The sequence below is a fragment of the Bactrocera dorsalis genome, chromosome 4, assembly GCF_023373825.1.
Source record: "Bactrocera dorsalis isolate Fly_Bdor chromosome 4, ASM2337382v1, whole genome shotgun sequence".
NCBI classification, from domain to species: Eukaryota; Metazoa; Arthropoda; class Insecta; order Diptera; family Tephritidae; genus Bactrocera; species Bactrocera dorsalis.
This window is the reverse complement of record NC_064306.1, coordinates 10,317,572-10,335,476: the sequence shown is the minus strand read 5'-3', so window position 1 is coordinate 10,335,476 and position 17,905 is coordinate 10,317,572. Positions and strand designations below refer to the sequence as shown.

General features: G+C 32.1%; 1 protein-coding gene across 9 annotated transcripts in view; it reads left to right on the top strand.

The window, feature by feature from the left end:
- The window catches only part of LOC105228632 (microtubule-associated protein futsch), a 209,059-nt gene that overhangs the window by 29,806 nt on the left and 161,348 nt on the right, over positions 1 to 17,905 (top strand). For all 9 annotated transcript variants that reach the window (XM_049456359.1, XM_049456350.1, XM_049456357.1 and 6 more), the window contains exon 2: positions 2,612 to 4,693. In XM_049456359.1, coding sequence (XP_049312316.1) covers positions 4,150 to 4,693 — 544 coding nt within the window. In that variant the 5' untranslated portion in view covers positions 2,612 to 4,149. The remainder of the gene's footprint in view (positions 1 to 2,611; positions 4,694 to 17,905) is intronic.

Here is a 17,905-nt window from a genome sequence, read left to right as displayed (position 1 = left end):
AATAATGGCGGTTATTGTATATACATGTTGTTATTTTTGTAGTGTAGTTTTTCGAAAATGCGTGAAGGTGAGCGGCGAGCTTGAGACTTGATTGCAAGTTGTAAGTGACATTCCTTTCACTATAAACTCAAAAACAATAAATTTTCATAATTTTTTTGAATATTGTGGTGGTGAGCGGTTGTTAGCGTCGAGTTTTAGTTGGAACAGAACTATTTTGTTATATAACTTCCTTCCACGGATTCTTAGTTTAGTCTTCAAACTTCGAATTGTATGTGCCTCGGCTCTTATTCACTGAATCAATACAGCTTTACTTACAAAAACGAGCTTCAGCCGAGTCGCACTAGGAGCCTACTATTTTTCTCAAATTGCTTTACATAAGTATTTACTAATTGACTGAAAAATATTGTAATCAACATTCGCTTATTTTTGGGTTCGTTCATTGCTGGACTCGTAAGTTCAATTATATTCAATTTAAACGCTGAATCCTAATGTAAAATTAAAAATTACTAATTGAGTTAATTAAGGGGTATCTAGGTATCTAAGTTGTCTTGAATACTATTCAGTTAACAACTTGAATAAGTTTGTTGGCAGTTGTCTAGATTTCTAAGTATATATTCTAAAAACTTGTTAATTGAGTCAATTATGGAATAATGTAATTATGAAAAATCGAAAAGCGCATTAAAAAAAGTAATTATCAAAGTATCTGCACCAATGCCAAATAGTTAATTATTGAGTGGTCTGCACTAACACTAGTAGAAGCAAAAGTTGTAATTGAATCAATTAAGTGGTGTCTTAATTGTCTCTCTTGGGACAGCATCTTATCTAAAATAATTAAAAATTATTCACACTAAAAGATAAAGAGAAATTGTCAATTGAGTGTATTAAGTCAGTATCTATTCAGAAAATAATTTAATTAAGTTAATTACAAATTGTTTAGGCAAACATCAAAAGCTGATATAAGCTTATATAGCTTTTTAAATTGAGTCAACACACTACACTTATACCAATTAAGTCAATTAGCAAGTTGTCTTCACTATAACTGACAGATGAAATTTTCATTAATGGTTGTCTTTTTGTCTCAATTAAGACAGTACTGTTATTAAAAACATTAAAAAGTTATTTACGTTAAAAGGTATAGCAGAAATTTGTTAATTGAGTCAATAAGGTGGTATCTAAATTGACGGAGATCCCATTAAGATGGCGTTTTAATTTAATAAATATCGTACCGCTTACATATACCGGGTAATCCAAGTAGAAGTACTTTTTTCAAAAGCCTTTTTTTGACATATCGCGTGTGATTCGCCTCAAGCTGTCATGTTATTATTGTTCAGTATTGTTTGGCATTTTATCATAGAAAGACTTTCGTCTGACTATAAATTATTTGTTGAAAAGTTATTAATTGAGTCAATTAGGAGAGTTGGGACCATTTAGATAGTATCTACATTAGGTTAATTAGATAATTGTTTACAGAGATATTAAAATTTGAAAGAATGTTAATGAAGTCAATTAAAGGAATACCTCCAACGTTCGTTACCTAAAGTACGGAGTGGTTATATAAAAATCTTTCACTGGCTTAGGTTATAAATATATTGTATAGCGGAACCGAAAAGCATGTGCAGGCAGTAAAGGATCATATGACACTTGACAAATTTTCTTTTAGGTTATAAATATTTTTATTGATATTATTATTTATATATTTATATTTTTATTATTTATATATTCATTATGTTTATTATTATTATTTTTATTTTCCAATGGAAATTAAGAGCCTGTACTCTGAAAATCTTTAAAAAAAAATTATTTAAAATTATAAAATAAAGGGTGTGGAAAAAATATTAAGGAAACATTAGACATATAAAATCAATAGTATATATACATGGTGCTCAGTAAATTATTATTATTTTTTTTTAATTTTTTTTTAATTCTCCATTGCTTAAGAGACATTTCTGCAAGTTTCAAAAAAATTTGTTTAAAGTTATAGAACACAGGGCGTGTCAAAAATAGTTTTTTATAAAAAGATTTGCATTTAAAATTATAAAATACAGGTTGTGCCAAAAATAGTTTTTTTTTCAAGAAAAGTTTAAATGCACAAAAAATGTAAAATCAAAATCACAATATACAGGGTGTTCAATAAATTATTATTATTATTATTTTAATTTTCAAATGGAGTTTAAAAGACTGAATTCTGAAAAAAAAAATTATTTGAAATTTTAAAATACAGGGTGCGCCAAAATGCTCTTTACACTTCCAAATATTGATAAAAATATTGAAAACTAATATATTGGGTTGTCAAAAAAGTCTTGCGGCATTTTTATTGAATCAATTCGTGTGGCACCCATACATCGAGCGTCTTAGTGACTTCAAGCTTCTTCAAATGGTTTATAACGGTCTCTTTCGCCAACTAGCGAATATACCGCAAGACTTTTTTGACAACCCAATATAATAAAATATGTATGCGGAATTCAATACTTTTTGGATATATAAGAGGGTACTATTGCTACACCCTGTATTCCATTTAATATTTATTTCTGCAGCAACCAGATTTTTGTTTATTCTAATTATTTTTTAAAATTTTACATACTTTATTAATATAATAATTTTTTTTTTTCAGATTTTACGACTCTTGGTGAACTTAAGAAGCCAACAGCTGTTTAAAACAACAAAAGAAAACAAAAAAGTGCAGAAAAATACAAAAATATTTATGCTTAAAATTAAAAATCTATCAGTCAAACTGCACGTAAATAATATTTAAAACAAAAAAATAAAAATACAGTTATTAATGAAAATATAAAAAAAAAATCATTGAAGTATTTACAAGTCCGCAGCAAAGCAATGCAAAACTATAAAAAATAAATATTGAATTAATGAAAATTATAAATATCATACAGCGCCAACTACATACGAAAACAAATTAAAAAAATTATTGCAAAAAATAAATTGAAAATTTCTTATTGCAAAAAGTAAAGTTTTAAAGCTTGTGAAACACCCTGTATAACAGTCTAAATAACTATTAGTTACAAAACCAACTAAACAATAAATTAATTTACTTGTAAACGTTGCATTTGCAACTGTGTGCAACGAAAACCAAATAACAACAAAAAACTTCACTTTCAAAAACTCTTCAATTTATTAAAAAAAAGCCAACACAGACTAACACACAAGCAACAGAAGTGCTAAATAGAATTTGCAACTCACGCGCTTTTCCAATTTCCTTTTGTAAACGTTAAGCAGCGAGAGCACATACATAAAAACAACAACAACAAACAGCGCGAGCAACAACTGCATAGACAAAGTGGAGTCGCGCGTCACAATTTGCAGGCAACAACAAAAAACTGTAAATACAAATACAACAACTAAATTAAGTGCAGAAAATTTTGCGCGCTGCTAGAATTTCGAGACGAAGCGCTGCAGTCGTGTAAGAACGTCAGTCAGTCAACGACGGCGCTTGCCACAAGTGACTCGCAGCAGGAACCGCTAGGCTGCAAGAAGTATTTGAAAAAAATCAGTGTAGAAGCGCGAAGTTAATAATTGGAAAAGTATTTGAAAACTGTTTACGAATGGATTTTTTATAAAATTTTTAAGCATTTCTGCGAATGTGATTTAGTGCGTACTTGAACCCGCAAACTAGCCAAGACACATACCAGTTAAAGTAAAACGCCCCCTATACAACCAAAAGCTAAGAAAGAAAAGACTGATTTTGAATTGAAACTTCCAAGAAGTACTCAAATCAAAGAAAACGTGTGCGTGTAAGTTGAGTGTTGAGCACAGCGCCGAGCTGAAGCTTTAAAATCGTCGAATTGTGTGGTTTTCAAAACAACAACAATTCACGCTGTGTGTATATCGAGCAGGTTCCTGTTAAACAGTAGCAAAAAAAAGTGACGAACTTGAAAGGAAATAAAAAAACTAAAAGCTGAACTCTTAAAGTCTAAAACTGATCAAAGCAAAAACTACAGGGATACAAACCAAACCGGTAAAACTAAAATATTGAAATTGGACTCACTGACTTGCAAACACATTTGAAGTTACCGCTGCGCTGCTGTTGTAGCGCCACAATTGTAAACGCGTAGCGCCAACGAGTACCGAAAACAAAAAATCCAAATAAATCCCGAGAGCCGACTTTAGCGCGCCACCCACGAGACGCCACAAACCATGGCCAACGGCAACGGCAACAATGCCAGCGTCGCCGCTACTAATGGCGAAGGCAACGGCTTGGCAACCAATGGCGGCACAACCACAACTACGACCAATGGCACTGGCACAACGGTGGCCGAGCACTTGAATGGCGTTGGCGCTGAGAGCGCCGTAAATACCAATACCGGCGGTGTAGCGGATGCTTTGGCAGCCGTGGGCGCAGCAGCTGGAGCAGGCGATGCAACAGATAATGGTGTGGCTGGTGATGGTGGCGGTGTTGGTGGTGGTGTTGTTGGTTTGGGCGGTGCCGCTTCCACCTCATCTATGGGCGGCGATGATGCTGGCACCGATGCGGGCGCCAGCTCATTGCCCCCGTCCGAAGAGGCGGGCGGTCGTCCACCACTCGATACAGCTTGCTCTGATGGCGGTGGCGGTCCATCGAGTTTGGGCGGTGGCATGGTTGGGCCACCAAGTCCACTAACCGGTTGTTATTTGCTGATCGTGCTGGGTGAGCCACATTCGGAGGAGCATAAGGATAATATATTGCAGCATTTGTTGAAGGGTGAGTATTGCTTAATCGAAACGATTTGTATATTTGATATGAATGAAACTATCAAGTACTCGAAGAAAGTGCTGAGTATTTAGATGCTTTGAAGTCTCTTTGGCAATCCACAGTTTTTATTAAAGATTTCCGATCAACGTAGTATATCGTACAAGGGGTCGAACAATATTCGATGCTTAGAGTCTTCTTACGACTGATAAACCTTTTTGACTCGACTGTGTACCTGCTAATAATGTAATCAGTGATACTACTGAAAGAGTCCATTTTGTGAGCTTTTAAAGAAAGCTTCCAAGCTAGTTGTACTTTAAGCTCTACTCATATCGAGACTCTAAGAGATTGATGGTTGGTTCAACGATATTTTATAGGAGTTCTCCATAATTTGCTTTATTTTGAGATTAACTGGGTCTTTAAAATTAGCTAAAATGCAACTCGAAAAGAAAATTTAAGATCTTGATTTCGCGGTTTCCATATAGAATTTTTGTCTATAAGAATTCATAAAATGACAGCTTTAATTAGTCATTTATATTATTTCTCTGACATTATGAATTCAATAAAATCACATTTCCAAACCACAAATCACTAAACTCGAAGCAATGCTTCATCACATTTCTATTAGTAAGCTTTTCTTTATATAATTGCAAGAAATTTGCAATGTATGCAAGCATGTCAATTCTTTATGACTAAGCCAACGTAATGGAAACACGCGCAGAATTTTCTTTTCGCTATTTTCTAATTGCATTTTTATTGTTATTGCTCTTATTTTTACTTTTTTTCTCCAATTTAATGTATGCGTTAAAAAGAAATGAAAATGAGTAAGATTAAAGATACGAAATTGGAGCAATGGTACGAGTTATTTTGTATAATTTATTCTCAAGTGCGTGGTTTGTAAATTATGTAAGCGCACGCAAATGTTAAAAAAAATAATTCAGCTTCAGAGAAAATGAAGCAATTTTTGGCGAAAAGGCGTAAAATAAAAAAAATTAAGTTGCTGAATACCTTGCTGAATAGCTGAATACCTTGCTGAATAGCTGAATACCTTGCGGAATAGTTGAATATGTCAACAAACGTTAAAATTTAGTACTTTACCACAGGTTATTTTAAAAACTTGATTTAAACAATTTGCTGAATGTTTAGTGTATTAGCTGCATACGGAAAGACATTTTATTTGAGAATTTGACTGCAAATACTGAAAGAAGATCCATCTATTTGGTGAAATAGTATGTTAAAGTCATGAAAGTTTTAAGAATAGAGTAGCTGAATACGTTGCTGAATTACTGTTTGTGGTTGTTTTAGTTAATTTTTATAATAACCCTGAATTAGTGATTGAATGTTTGGTAAATGACTACATAAATTAGTAATTAGGCAACAGTAGTTTAATGTAAGCTACTTGGTAAATTTTTCATTCTAAGAATTTTGCTGAATAGCTGATTTGATATTTATTTGCTTACTTCCCTTATGAATTACAAGAACATAACAGAAATAAGCGAAACTGAATACGCTACCTTTTTACAACGAAATTTATTAATACTGTAACTCACTAAATCTTCGCTGAAACGTCGTTGCTGTCCCGATGTCATTGAGACTACTTTCTTAAAAACAATGTCTTATTGCACTTGTTTCAAAATTATGCGAATTGTTCTTGCTGGGCATAGTTATTTAAATTATTGGTTGACAGCATCTAATTTTTGGTTAAATGAGTTGCTGAATAATGTTTTTATTAGCTGAATACAAGTTATAAGCAAATTTTTAATTTAATTATTAATAATACAACACATTAATATACAGCTGAATATGTCTATAGTGTGAATAAATGAAATTCAGCAGATTCTGTTTTTATTACGACATTTACTTATCATGTAAGTCACTAAACCTTAACTGAATTAATTAGCATTTAATGAAAAAACTTTACAATTGCCATTTTTTTTACTGCCGTAATGGTTATAAAATTTTAGGCTTAAATAAGTTGCTGAATATTGTTTTTATTAGCTGAATATATGTTATAAGTGAACCACAAATATTTTCTTTCTAACTTTTCCGAAAATATTGAATGTTTGACTATGGTATTTGTATGAGCTCATTTCCAATGACTTACTTTACTTACTTAGAAGGCTTATAAATGTTGAAATTGGCAGCTGAATATGTTGGAATTGTTAGCTGAATACTTGATAATGCTAGAATTTGATTTATAAAGTTGTCAACTTGTGAAAAAGTAGTTATTAAAATTTTGCTGAATGGCTGAATTACTCTAAATAACATATAATTAAATATTAAATTTTACTTTAGATTTCTTAAATAAATGTTCTACTATCGTGAGTTTTTAAAGAATATTCAGCTAGTCACAAAGCATGAACATGACATCTACTCAAATATTGGCTTATAATGCGAATTATTTCAGCTGAATAAATGTTGTATCTCTTTTTTATATATTTTTTTACTCATATAAAGAACTCAGCACCTAGCTGAATGAGCTAATTATGTGCGCTGAATATATTATTTAATTATAATTGTGATTAGCTACTTAAGAAGTATCTATACTTTTTTATAATTTTTTTCTCTTATAAAGAATTCAGCATCTAGCTGAATGAGCTAATTATGTGAGCTGAACACAGTACCTAATTATAATTGTGGTTAGCTGCCTAAGAAGTGTCTACCATTTTTTGCTGAATAGCTGAATTACTATAAGCAATGCTTTTCAACGCTTTTTTATGGCACATACAGTAGCACTGCTGACTCACTGACTTATCAACTTACTGCCAGTAGCTTTTACATGCATCTTTCTTATTATTATTTGTCTGATTAGCCGTTAACTGTTTGCTCAATGCTTTATCTTGTCCATACATATGTCAGTGCCACTTCTTCTTTCTAAAATCACACCTCTACTTCTAGCTTCGCTATTCCAATTCTGCAGCGGTTATCTACCTGTCCATACAATACAAGACTCTTTATCAATTCTTACGACCTACACAAACACACACACAAGGGCATTCAGCATAGCGCAGCTCATCTGCTCTTGTGTGCTGCTCTTGTGTGCTGCTCTTGTTCTTCGTGTTGTGCGCACGCGATGCCAATTATTCAAGCGTTAAAAGTTTCTATCAAAGCCGCTGCATTGCAGTCAGCCAGTTGGTCAGTGTGGCCGTTAGCCAATTAGCCACTTCAGTTAGTCAGCCAGCTGTTCAGCGCGCTTACAGCACCATGTACATACATACAACAGTGTTGTGGATGCTTTTGATTGCTTTTTATATAATTTTATGATTTCATTTTATTTTTATTTTTATTTTTATTTTTCTTCTTATTTTCTTATTTACTTAGTTTCTGTTCTTCTTCTTAGTACTTACTTAGACTCATGTCTGACTTACAATTGGTTTAACAATTTCTAATGGATTCTTTTGTTGGTTAATTGTGCGGCTGCCGCCGAGTTAATAACATTTTTTGTTTATTTGTTTTTTGCTTATTTGTTTTGGCAAACTTGTTTGTGTGTGTTTGTAATTTGTCGGAAAATTGAGGTTGTAAATTTTTGGCGTGAAACCACGAAGCATAAATTGTGTGGTTTCTAGTGTTAATTGCAAAATGAGACGTCGTAAAAGGAATTCGAACAATATAGTTCTTGACCAGCGGTAAATTAAAGAAAAGTGGATGTTGAAAAGTTAGAGATGCAAAACACATATAGCTTTACACTGCTGATCAAGAGTAGGTGTATATTTATTTTTATTTAACTTTATGTGTATATAAAGGGTGATTCATTTCGAGGAAAAAAGCACAGAATCTTGAAATTTAATGGGGAATGTTTGTTATCATTCGAAAGAACATACTTTGGCATTTATTTTTTGAAGATGTTCTTCTTCTTCGTCTTAGATGTCCATCCGTTGAGTCCAATTTGCGATGCCTCGTTAAAGCATTTCGACTGGTAATTTCGATATATATGATTTTAATATGGATCAAACCATATCAAACCGATGTTTTTCCTGTATGAAATGGCACTTGAATCTCTTGAGGTAGCTCTCTGTCCCAAATGCGGTAATTTTGTTTGGTTACATACCCATTGAGCCAGAAATGGGGTTCATCGCTGAACAAAATTTGCCTCAAAAGCGATGGATCTTCTTGGAATTTTTCAAGATCCGATACGGTGGAGCGATGTTGCTTGGAAAGGTCAAGCGGCTTCAATTCTTGCACGAGCTGCATGTTATACGCTCTCAATTAAAATCTCGACGTAGAATGCGCCAAGTCGTTCCATGCGTTAGTCCGAGGTGCTGCGAACTACGCCGAATCAACTCTACACGGTCTTCGTGTACACTCTTAGTTACTATGCTTTATTTTCTTCATTGAGTGCTGGACGTTGTCTATTCGTTTGAAAATTTTCCAATAATGAATGGTTAGCACAAATTATTTTATACTTGTCGAGATATTTCGGGATCCCGAAACTAGTTTCAATTACGAAAAAATTTAAGAGTGTAAGCTTTATTTAAAAGTATAGAAGAGTAAATAAATTTTTACTAGTCCCGAAATTTCGGGATCCCGAAAAAAAGTTCAAGTTTTAAGTAAAACTTGCACGATTTGATACTTAAACAATGAATAAGAAAATTACTGGTAATAATGGTATTATTGTTAAATGAAATTTTATGTAAGAAAAGTTACAAACTTTAAAAAATAAATTTTTGAATAATATTTAAAATTTTATAACTTTTTTAAATAAAAAAAAACATATTTTTTCGAACGTACTAAATCTTTTATACCAAAATATATTTTTTTTCTTTAAAATTTTATAGTATATTTTATAGAGCTAATTCTATGCCTGTTTTAAAATTTCGGGATCTCGAAACTAGTTTCAATTTATAACTTTCTAATTTTTTCTTTTAATATTAAACTATTTATTTTGCTGCACTTAATCTTTTATAGCAATTTTTTTTTTTGCTGAAGATTGTATATTATATTCTATAGAGTTAATTCTATGCTTGCCGAGAAATATCGGGATCCCGAAACTAATTTTAATTACTAAAAAATTGAAGAGTGCAAGTTTTATTTAAAAGTATAGTAGAGTAAATAAATTTTTACTAGTCCCGAAATTTCGGGATCCCGAAAAAAAATTCAATTTTAGAAAGCGTTTGTTGATTGTTTATAACAATGTAAATAAAATGAAATTTTATGTAAGAAAAATAATTAATTTATAAAAATAAATTTTTTAATAATTTTTAAAATTTTGTAACTTTTTTAAATACAAAAAAAATTATTTATTTTGCTCGTACTTAATCTTTTACCCTAAACATTTTTTTTGCTGAAAATTTGCATTATAATCTATGAAGCTAATTCTAAACCTTTCGCAAAATTTCGGGATCCCGAAACTAGTTTCAATTGACAAAAAATATTTGTATTGTATTGTATTTGTGTATATTTTATTTAAAAACTTTGTTATTTAATACAAAATGTATAGAAATTATTATTATTCGTAACTAAAAGCTCGTAGATAGAAATCAATGTCAGAAATATATAAGTTTTAGGTAATAAAAATATTTAATTTTAATTAAATAATTTAAAAAAAGTATTATTATTTTATAAAATTTAAAAAATTACAAAAAATAAAAAAAAATAATATTACACTTTTTTTGCAATTAGTGCAAAAAATTAAAAAAAGTAAAAAAAACATTAAAAAAATAAAAATTAAACAAAATTACAAAAATTAAAATTAAAAAAAATTAAAATAAATTAAAAATTAAATTAAAAAAATTTCAAAAATTTAAATAAATTAAAAATTAAAATTAAAAAAATTAAACACTTAAAATTAAATTAAATAGTAAACAATTATTTTTTTTTAATTTTTGTATATTTGTTAAATTTTTAGTAAATATTTTTTTTTTAATTTTTGTAACTTTTTTTAATTTAAAATTACTTTTTTTAATTTTTGTATTTTTTTTTTTAAATTGTAGTAAATTAAATTTTTTAAATTTGTTTAAATAAAAAAAAATTAAATATAATACATTTTTAAAGTTTTTTTAAATTAATAATAATGTACTTATTTTGTTTCCAGTTAATCGTTTCTACTGAAAACTAATAAATATATTTTTTATGGTTGAACATTTTTAGATACGCCACACAACCTATTCTTTCCTTCACACCCTTCCATCACACCTACTGCAAAATTGATTTCTTACTTTCAGCAGCAATTTGAATACAAATTGAGTTTGGTGAATTTAAATTTCACCCAAGTCAGCACTGCAGTTGCACCGCTGCCGTTGGTGGCAAAGTTTTTCAGTCACCCTACAGCTACATACATATGTACGTGTGTATGTTTGAGTAAGAGAGTCCCACCAATATAGACGATATTGCACATTCATAACCGCAAACCCGTTGAAAACCAAAACCAGCATCCATATTATTAACGATTGACCCACACGATTGCCTTTGGTTTCCCTTTTCTGTTCTCCCTTCTCCGTTTTGGGCTTACGCTTTGCCACTGCGTGCTTACTTACGCATCGAACTTAAATATTTGCGCAAAAGTTCAACAATGAAATTGAATTTTCCAACATAATTTTCACGAACACACGCGCACACCCACACATCCATACATGGTGGCGTAGTCTATTTGGCTTGTGGGTAAGTGCGCTGTGTGGCACAAGCTGACATTAAAAATTCATGCGGCAACCGGAGGCACATTGGCATAAATTTCACTCGCTCGCTTATCAGTGGCAGCGCTGTTGTTTTTGCTGTTGTTGCATGCCGCATGGCGCATGTTGCGTGCTCTGGCTGCTGTGCGCTGCCCTCCTGCGTTATTGGGCGATTTTCGTGTGCACGTGTATGTGTGTGCGTGCAAATTTATGCAGAGGCGGTTGTCTGCGTATTTGTGGCTTCATTGTACTTTCATTTGCCGCATATCTACGGAGCTTTTAAAAAATTCACGAAAAATTGTCAGTGCAGATTGGTAGTGGCGGGTGAAAGGGAAGATGTGTGCGGCCTATCAGTGTAGAGCCATGAAAATTATTAGCTTGCAGTCTCTGAGGGAAAAAGTTTTCAACTTTTTTTCGAGGAGTTTACGTAACAAGCCGAGCTGAAAGGAAAACATGAGGCAGTATAAACTCAAAAAGAAAATAAGAAAAAATAATTCTAAATAAAAAAAAACAAAAAAGGTAGGCACAAAAGAAGAACATCACCACAAAAGAAAAAAATGAAAACGCCATAACCTCACACAAAAATTAACCTAAAAAACCATTTCCACAAAAGTACCTATCCCAAGCAAAATATAAAAGCTCCAACAAAAGCCAGCAGAAATTACCGAAAATTACCGAAGCGCCCTACCAGCAATAAGTGGAACAACAAAAGCAAATTGTAAGCGTAAAAAATTGCCAATTTTCAGGCACTTACCCGTACCAGTCGTTAGAAGTTTTGCAAACGAAACAAACGGGCTTCTGCCAACGATTTACATGCCATGCTTTTCGCTGGCGCATTCTTAGTTTTCATTTAAAGTTCTTTCATTTCGCCGCTGATTAGCTGGATTTTTACGCGCGAATTGCATGTTGTGGCGCCACAATGCGCACGGAGCGTATTCGTTTATGTTTCGGTTGCACGAGAGCTTTTCGGTTGGTAATCTGCAGACATGACACGAGCACATATATTCGGATAATCTACTAAATATTATATGAAGAAAGGACTTATTTGGTAATTGCGCTGCATATTCAATTCTTTCAGGCTGATTGGCCTTAAATTACGTAAAAGAAAGAATAAATATAACAAAGCTGCAGTGTCGTTTAAGTCATGTTAGTATATAGTAAGTCTACAGTTCCTTTCGTTCAATCCATTCAATTTTATTCGTCTTCTATTCTGATAGTTATACATATAAAATACTACAGGAATAAGCTCGTAACCTTTAAGCTCTGCCTTAAGCTTTCAGGCTGGCCTTGTGACACTTTTTCAGGCCACAATATTTATGCTTTCTCCTCGGCAATTGTGCAAATCTACTTTTAAAGCTAAACTCTATTACTTACTTACTTAGTTATAAACTGAAAACATTCAGAAGCTTTATGGAAATCATTTATAGCAATTAAAGGTCGGTATTTGATTGAAATAAGTAACAGCAACGACTTAGAAAACTTTAGTATTGAGCATAAAATTGCCTAAGCACTGAAGCATATTCAGTTTGTGTAGCTCTAGTTTTCCACTGAAAACTTAATGAACGTTCTTCTCTATACTCACATATTTTTATTGAAGCTTTCTAGCATCGAGTTGTCTCCTCTAATGAAGTCCCTCCGAACTTTAATCTAACTTCTGAGCATAAAATCGCTTATCGCTTTATCTGCATTATTTATAAATTTTGTACAAAAAGCTCAATAATACTTCCACTAAAAGCTTTATAAACCTTCCACAAAGCTTTTGATGCTCTATTATTCTATTTTGTATCATCCTTGATGTAAAAAAAAGCTTTTAAAATCTCCATATAGTTTTTGTTATGCTATTCTTCGATCGTTCCTAGCGTGCAATGCTCTAAAAATCTTGATTGAAGCTTTTGAAACAGTTACTACAACTATTGCTTTATCCAATATTACCATATTCTGGCCATAAATGAAATATGTGAAAGCGGTGATTCTCTTTCTCTCTCTCTCTCTCTCTCTCTTAACATCAAAAGTTTCGAGAAGCTTTTTTTATAAATCTTTAATCTGTAAGAACTAAATTCAGATGGTCAACTCGCTGTGTAAATTGTGTTCATAACTAGACTTTTAAAGATCAATGTTTAATAAATCATGGTTTCGAATACAGGCGAAACCATTATATAATATACATTTTTAGAAGAATCTTTTGTAACTGATTATGCCCAAAGATAGAAAATAATAAATATTTCCGGGACGTGTAGCTTTCCAAAGCTGATTAGAACGTTGAATTTATAGATCATATATGGCGTTTAGCCGCTGAGCTTTTAGATAAACTCGAGGCGAGAAATTTGATCACCACAGCTCTTTTGTTTGCCGCCTTTGTATCATACATATTCTGTTCCAAAAAGCTTTTTAAGAACTTTTTCCTCGCTATTAAGCTTTTTAAGAGTTTTTCCTATCGACTTACTATCGACTCACTACGCCCCTTAGCTCTTTTGTTTGCTTTCTTTGTATCATATTATGTTTCATAAAGCTTTTTAAGAACTTTTTCCGCTCTATTAAGCTTTTTAAGAGCTTTTCCTTGAGTTATTATCGACTCACTAAAAGTTCTAAATATTCCGGTACAATTTTTTTATGTGTCGTTAAGATACCTTGTCATTGTCTCTTTTAGGGTATTTGGAACGAAAAAATTATAATTTCATTAAAAAAAATTGATGAACTGAAGTTAACCCCAACAAAATCTGATTACTGAACTTTGCAAATTACTTTTGAGTTTTAATTGCCACTTCAGTAATATAATACAATTCAATTAGTTTAGATTGCCTACCCAAAATCAGCTACCATTTAATAAAATATTTAAATTGACTTAACTACCACAAATTTCCATTAATGCAATTGGATTTCGATGCTGGAGCTGTTAGCAATAATATTTTCAATGCAAATAACCACAACTCAGCGCCGCTGCCTGCAGAAATCATAACTGTATTTCATGTGAAAACAACAAAAAAACCTGTAATTATGCCTTACATGCACGCAAACATGTGCGCTTGTATGTCAACAAATTTAATTAAAAGCCAACTATGAAAATTGCAACATCAGCCTGAAAGTATGCTACATACACAGTTTGATACAACCACAACCGCACGCTTGTTAAAGCAATCACTGCACTTAACCGAAAACGTTGTCGGTGTGGCGAGCAGCAACAACCACAACAAACATTTCAGCGTAAGCAAAAACAAATGGCAGCAAAATGTGGCAGTAGCAGCAGCCTAAATTGCTGCAACCAAAATGGCAAACTTTTCACGAACGTCTACCGCATGAGCACGTAAATTAATTTCATTGCTGCCCTCTGCTGCAGCTACAAATACAGGCATATTTATGCGCGCAAATGCCAGACACGCCAAATGTATGCGCCTAAAAGTAGGCTATTCGGCGCATAATACATGCCGCTATAGATGCGGTTGCTGCTGTTTTTGCTGGCGTTGTTGCCATAGCTCAAAGTGGCTGTCGCTAAATGACGAGTGCAATGTTCGGCTGCATTGAGCATGTGATGAATGGCATGTGGCGCCTAAAAGTATGCAAAGTTTTTACACATTTATGCAGTTTGGTTTTTTTCTTGCTGGTAATAGACTGGCAAATGATTGAGTTGCTGTTGAGTTCCAGGTCAGACCGCAAAAAGAGGAGTATGTAATTAAAACAGCAGCAAAAAAAGAAATCAGCGCTTGTGTGCGCCTAAATGTAGGCAATGTTTGCTTCTTGATTGATCAACTGACGTCTCGTCCCACTTTGTTGATTGACTGCTGGCATATGTTTGCCGCTGCTGTTCACTTTTTAGTTTTTTCACATTTCGGCTTTTTACTTCGTGTTTGTGTTTTGTTGGCAATTCGTTTTTATTTGTGTTTGTCTAACACAATTTCGTGCTTGTTTGGACGCTTTCACATTTTGTAGCCGCGAGTGCGTTAAAAAATTAAACAGTAAATTTTACAAATTTAAACATATATATGCTTGTTTGCGGTTTCGTGCAGCATGCTTTTGGGCGCATTTGAGTTTTTACTGTATTTGCCAAAATAAAATTGTTAGAAAAAAAGTAAAAATATTTTCAAAGCTTAATTCAGTTCAATAAACTTTGTGGTAAGGCGTTGATTAAAGCTTGAAAATAAAAATGTGTGAAGTCTATAATAAAAATTTATAAAAAATTGGCATCAATAAATTTACACTGACTTGGTTCTTTGTAATGAAAAAAATCTGAAATATAATTTAATATAGCGCTTTAGTAAATACGTGGCAACCCTAAATTAAAATTTTTCGTATTTTTTAATATTTTGACAACAATAAATAAAGTTTATTTACTTCAATATTTGATAATAAAAATTTATTATGTTTTGTGAAAATGTGGCAACATTTTCTGTAAAATATATTTTTTTTTCAAATAAATATATGGATATGTACATATGTATGTATGTATGTATGTAGTATTAGAAATAAAATATAATAGTTTCTCTAAGTCTCATATTATTATTAATTAATAAAAAATATTTAAATCTTAATTTAAAAGGGATTTCATAAATATGTGGCAACTCTGTATACATATGTTTTAATTATTTATATTTTTGTAGATAAAATACATATACATACATATATATTTACAATTTTTTCTTTCACCGTTAAATTTTACCTATAAACGGTTTTTGTGTGAAAAGCTGGCAACACCATTTTGGCTTTCTGCGAAAGAAAACTTTCAAGCAAGTTGAGACAATGTAATTAAAATAAATTACTTTCTGTAGTTTTTATTATTTTAATATGGCATTCTTATTCTAAATAATTAATTATGTTAATTTAAATGGTGTTCAATAAATATGTGGCAACTCCATATTCATTAATTTAATTTTTTTTTATATTTTTTAGACAAAATATTTAATTAAATCATTTTATTAAAATATTTATATTTTTTGTGTGAAAAGGTGGCAACTCTATTCTACACTTTCCGCCTCAAATTCATAGTTTGAAATAGGCGCTAACAGTATAATTAAAATATATTACTTTTAATGGACCTAATGAGCTCTTATAGCCGGTAAAATGTATTTTTAAGCACACTTGCAGGCGCTTTGTCATGTTTTTGTTACTACTATCCCTTTATTAATTTAGCGCTATTGATAAATGTGAAAAAAAGGCACCACATTCTTTTTCCACTGCATTTTCATTTATATTAATGAGACAACAGCTTTTGTGGCGTCTAAAATTCTCAGACGATTGCGTGACAATTGACCGCGGCCCAAGCGATTATAACAAACAATGCGTAAGCAGCACAAACAGGCAAAACTTACGGCAGACAAAGCTAAACTAAAGCGGGCGGTTGACGGTAGTTATAATTAGAACAAGGGTTTGTGAAGTGAAATGTATCTCGGAAAGGCGGGGATATAATAATAATGAACTAACAAAATATGTGTTAATTTAAATATACGTATATTTTATACATAAGCACGATATATATTTATGTACATCTGTATCTATATTTCCAAAATATGTCCCTCTCTAAGCTTATATCTCAATCAATAATTGTTAAGCGTCAGTTTTCGGCTGACTATTCGAATTTCGAACGAGACAGCTAGTGTTCGGATATTCCACACACAAATACATAGTTAAAACATATAAGCCCATATATACATAGAAGTATGTATCACATGTTTGTGCTACATTTCAGACGTACGTGTGTTGCGGCTGATTCTCTGGGCTTTGGCGCAACGAAGCATGAAAAATGTCTACTCAGCCTGGCTGGCGGCCAGCAATTGTTATGGTTATTTACGGTAGTTTCTTGTTGCTTTTGTTATTTTCAAAGGCGGCTTTGCTTTGGAAAGCGTCAAACGTGACTAACGTTGGCAATCGCATTGTGCGTTGTGTGCGTGCGTGGCGTTGCAAGTGGCTTATATGATTAATGATAGCATACCTTGGGGCGCGTGAATTATTGTGTGCTTATGACGCACCTACCTCGAAAGGGGTCAATACTTAAAATGAAATTATAAGAGAATACTGGAGAAAATATATTTATTTTAGTTGTTTTTTTTTTTTAATTTGAAATGGTTTTCAAGAAACTGTTGAAAAAAGAAACGACCGAAAATTCAAATAGTAATTGTTAGTAAAAATGTCAAATATTTGAGTAAAATTCGTTCTCGATATCGGTCTAGTACTCCTAGCCACCTGAACAGGACGATTTTCTCTAGTTTCTCATAGCTTCATTGCTTCTTCGTATATCTAATATACTGAAAGTTTTGAAGATAAGATAATTTATGATAATTTTTCCTTATACACAGCTCCTAAAGGTATACTTTAGTGCGCAAATATTTCATTGAGTTCAATCGTTTGCCAGCGAGTTTTCACTATATGAAATGATTTCCTGCTTGATTCATTTTAACTTACAAGCAATATATATTCCACTCTGCAGTGATTAATAATGCACAGCTACCTTTACAGAAATGCGCTCCTCCTAAATGTATGCTTTCCAATTAAATGCTGAACACAGCGCATGCATATGAAAGCAGTTACAAGAAAAAAAGTTAAAAAAGAGGAACATAAAAAGCCAATCACCACTGGGAAATGAGTGGAAATGTGCAATGAAATCGAATTAAAAACTAATAATCCAATT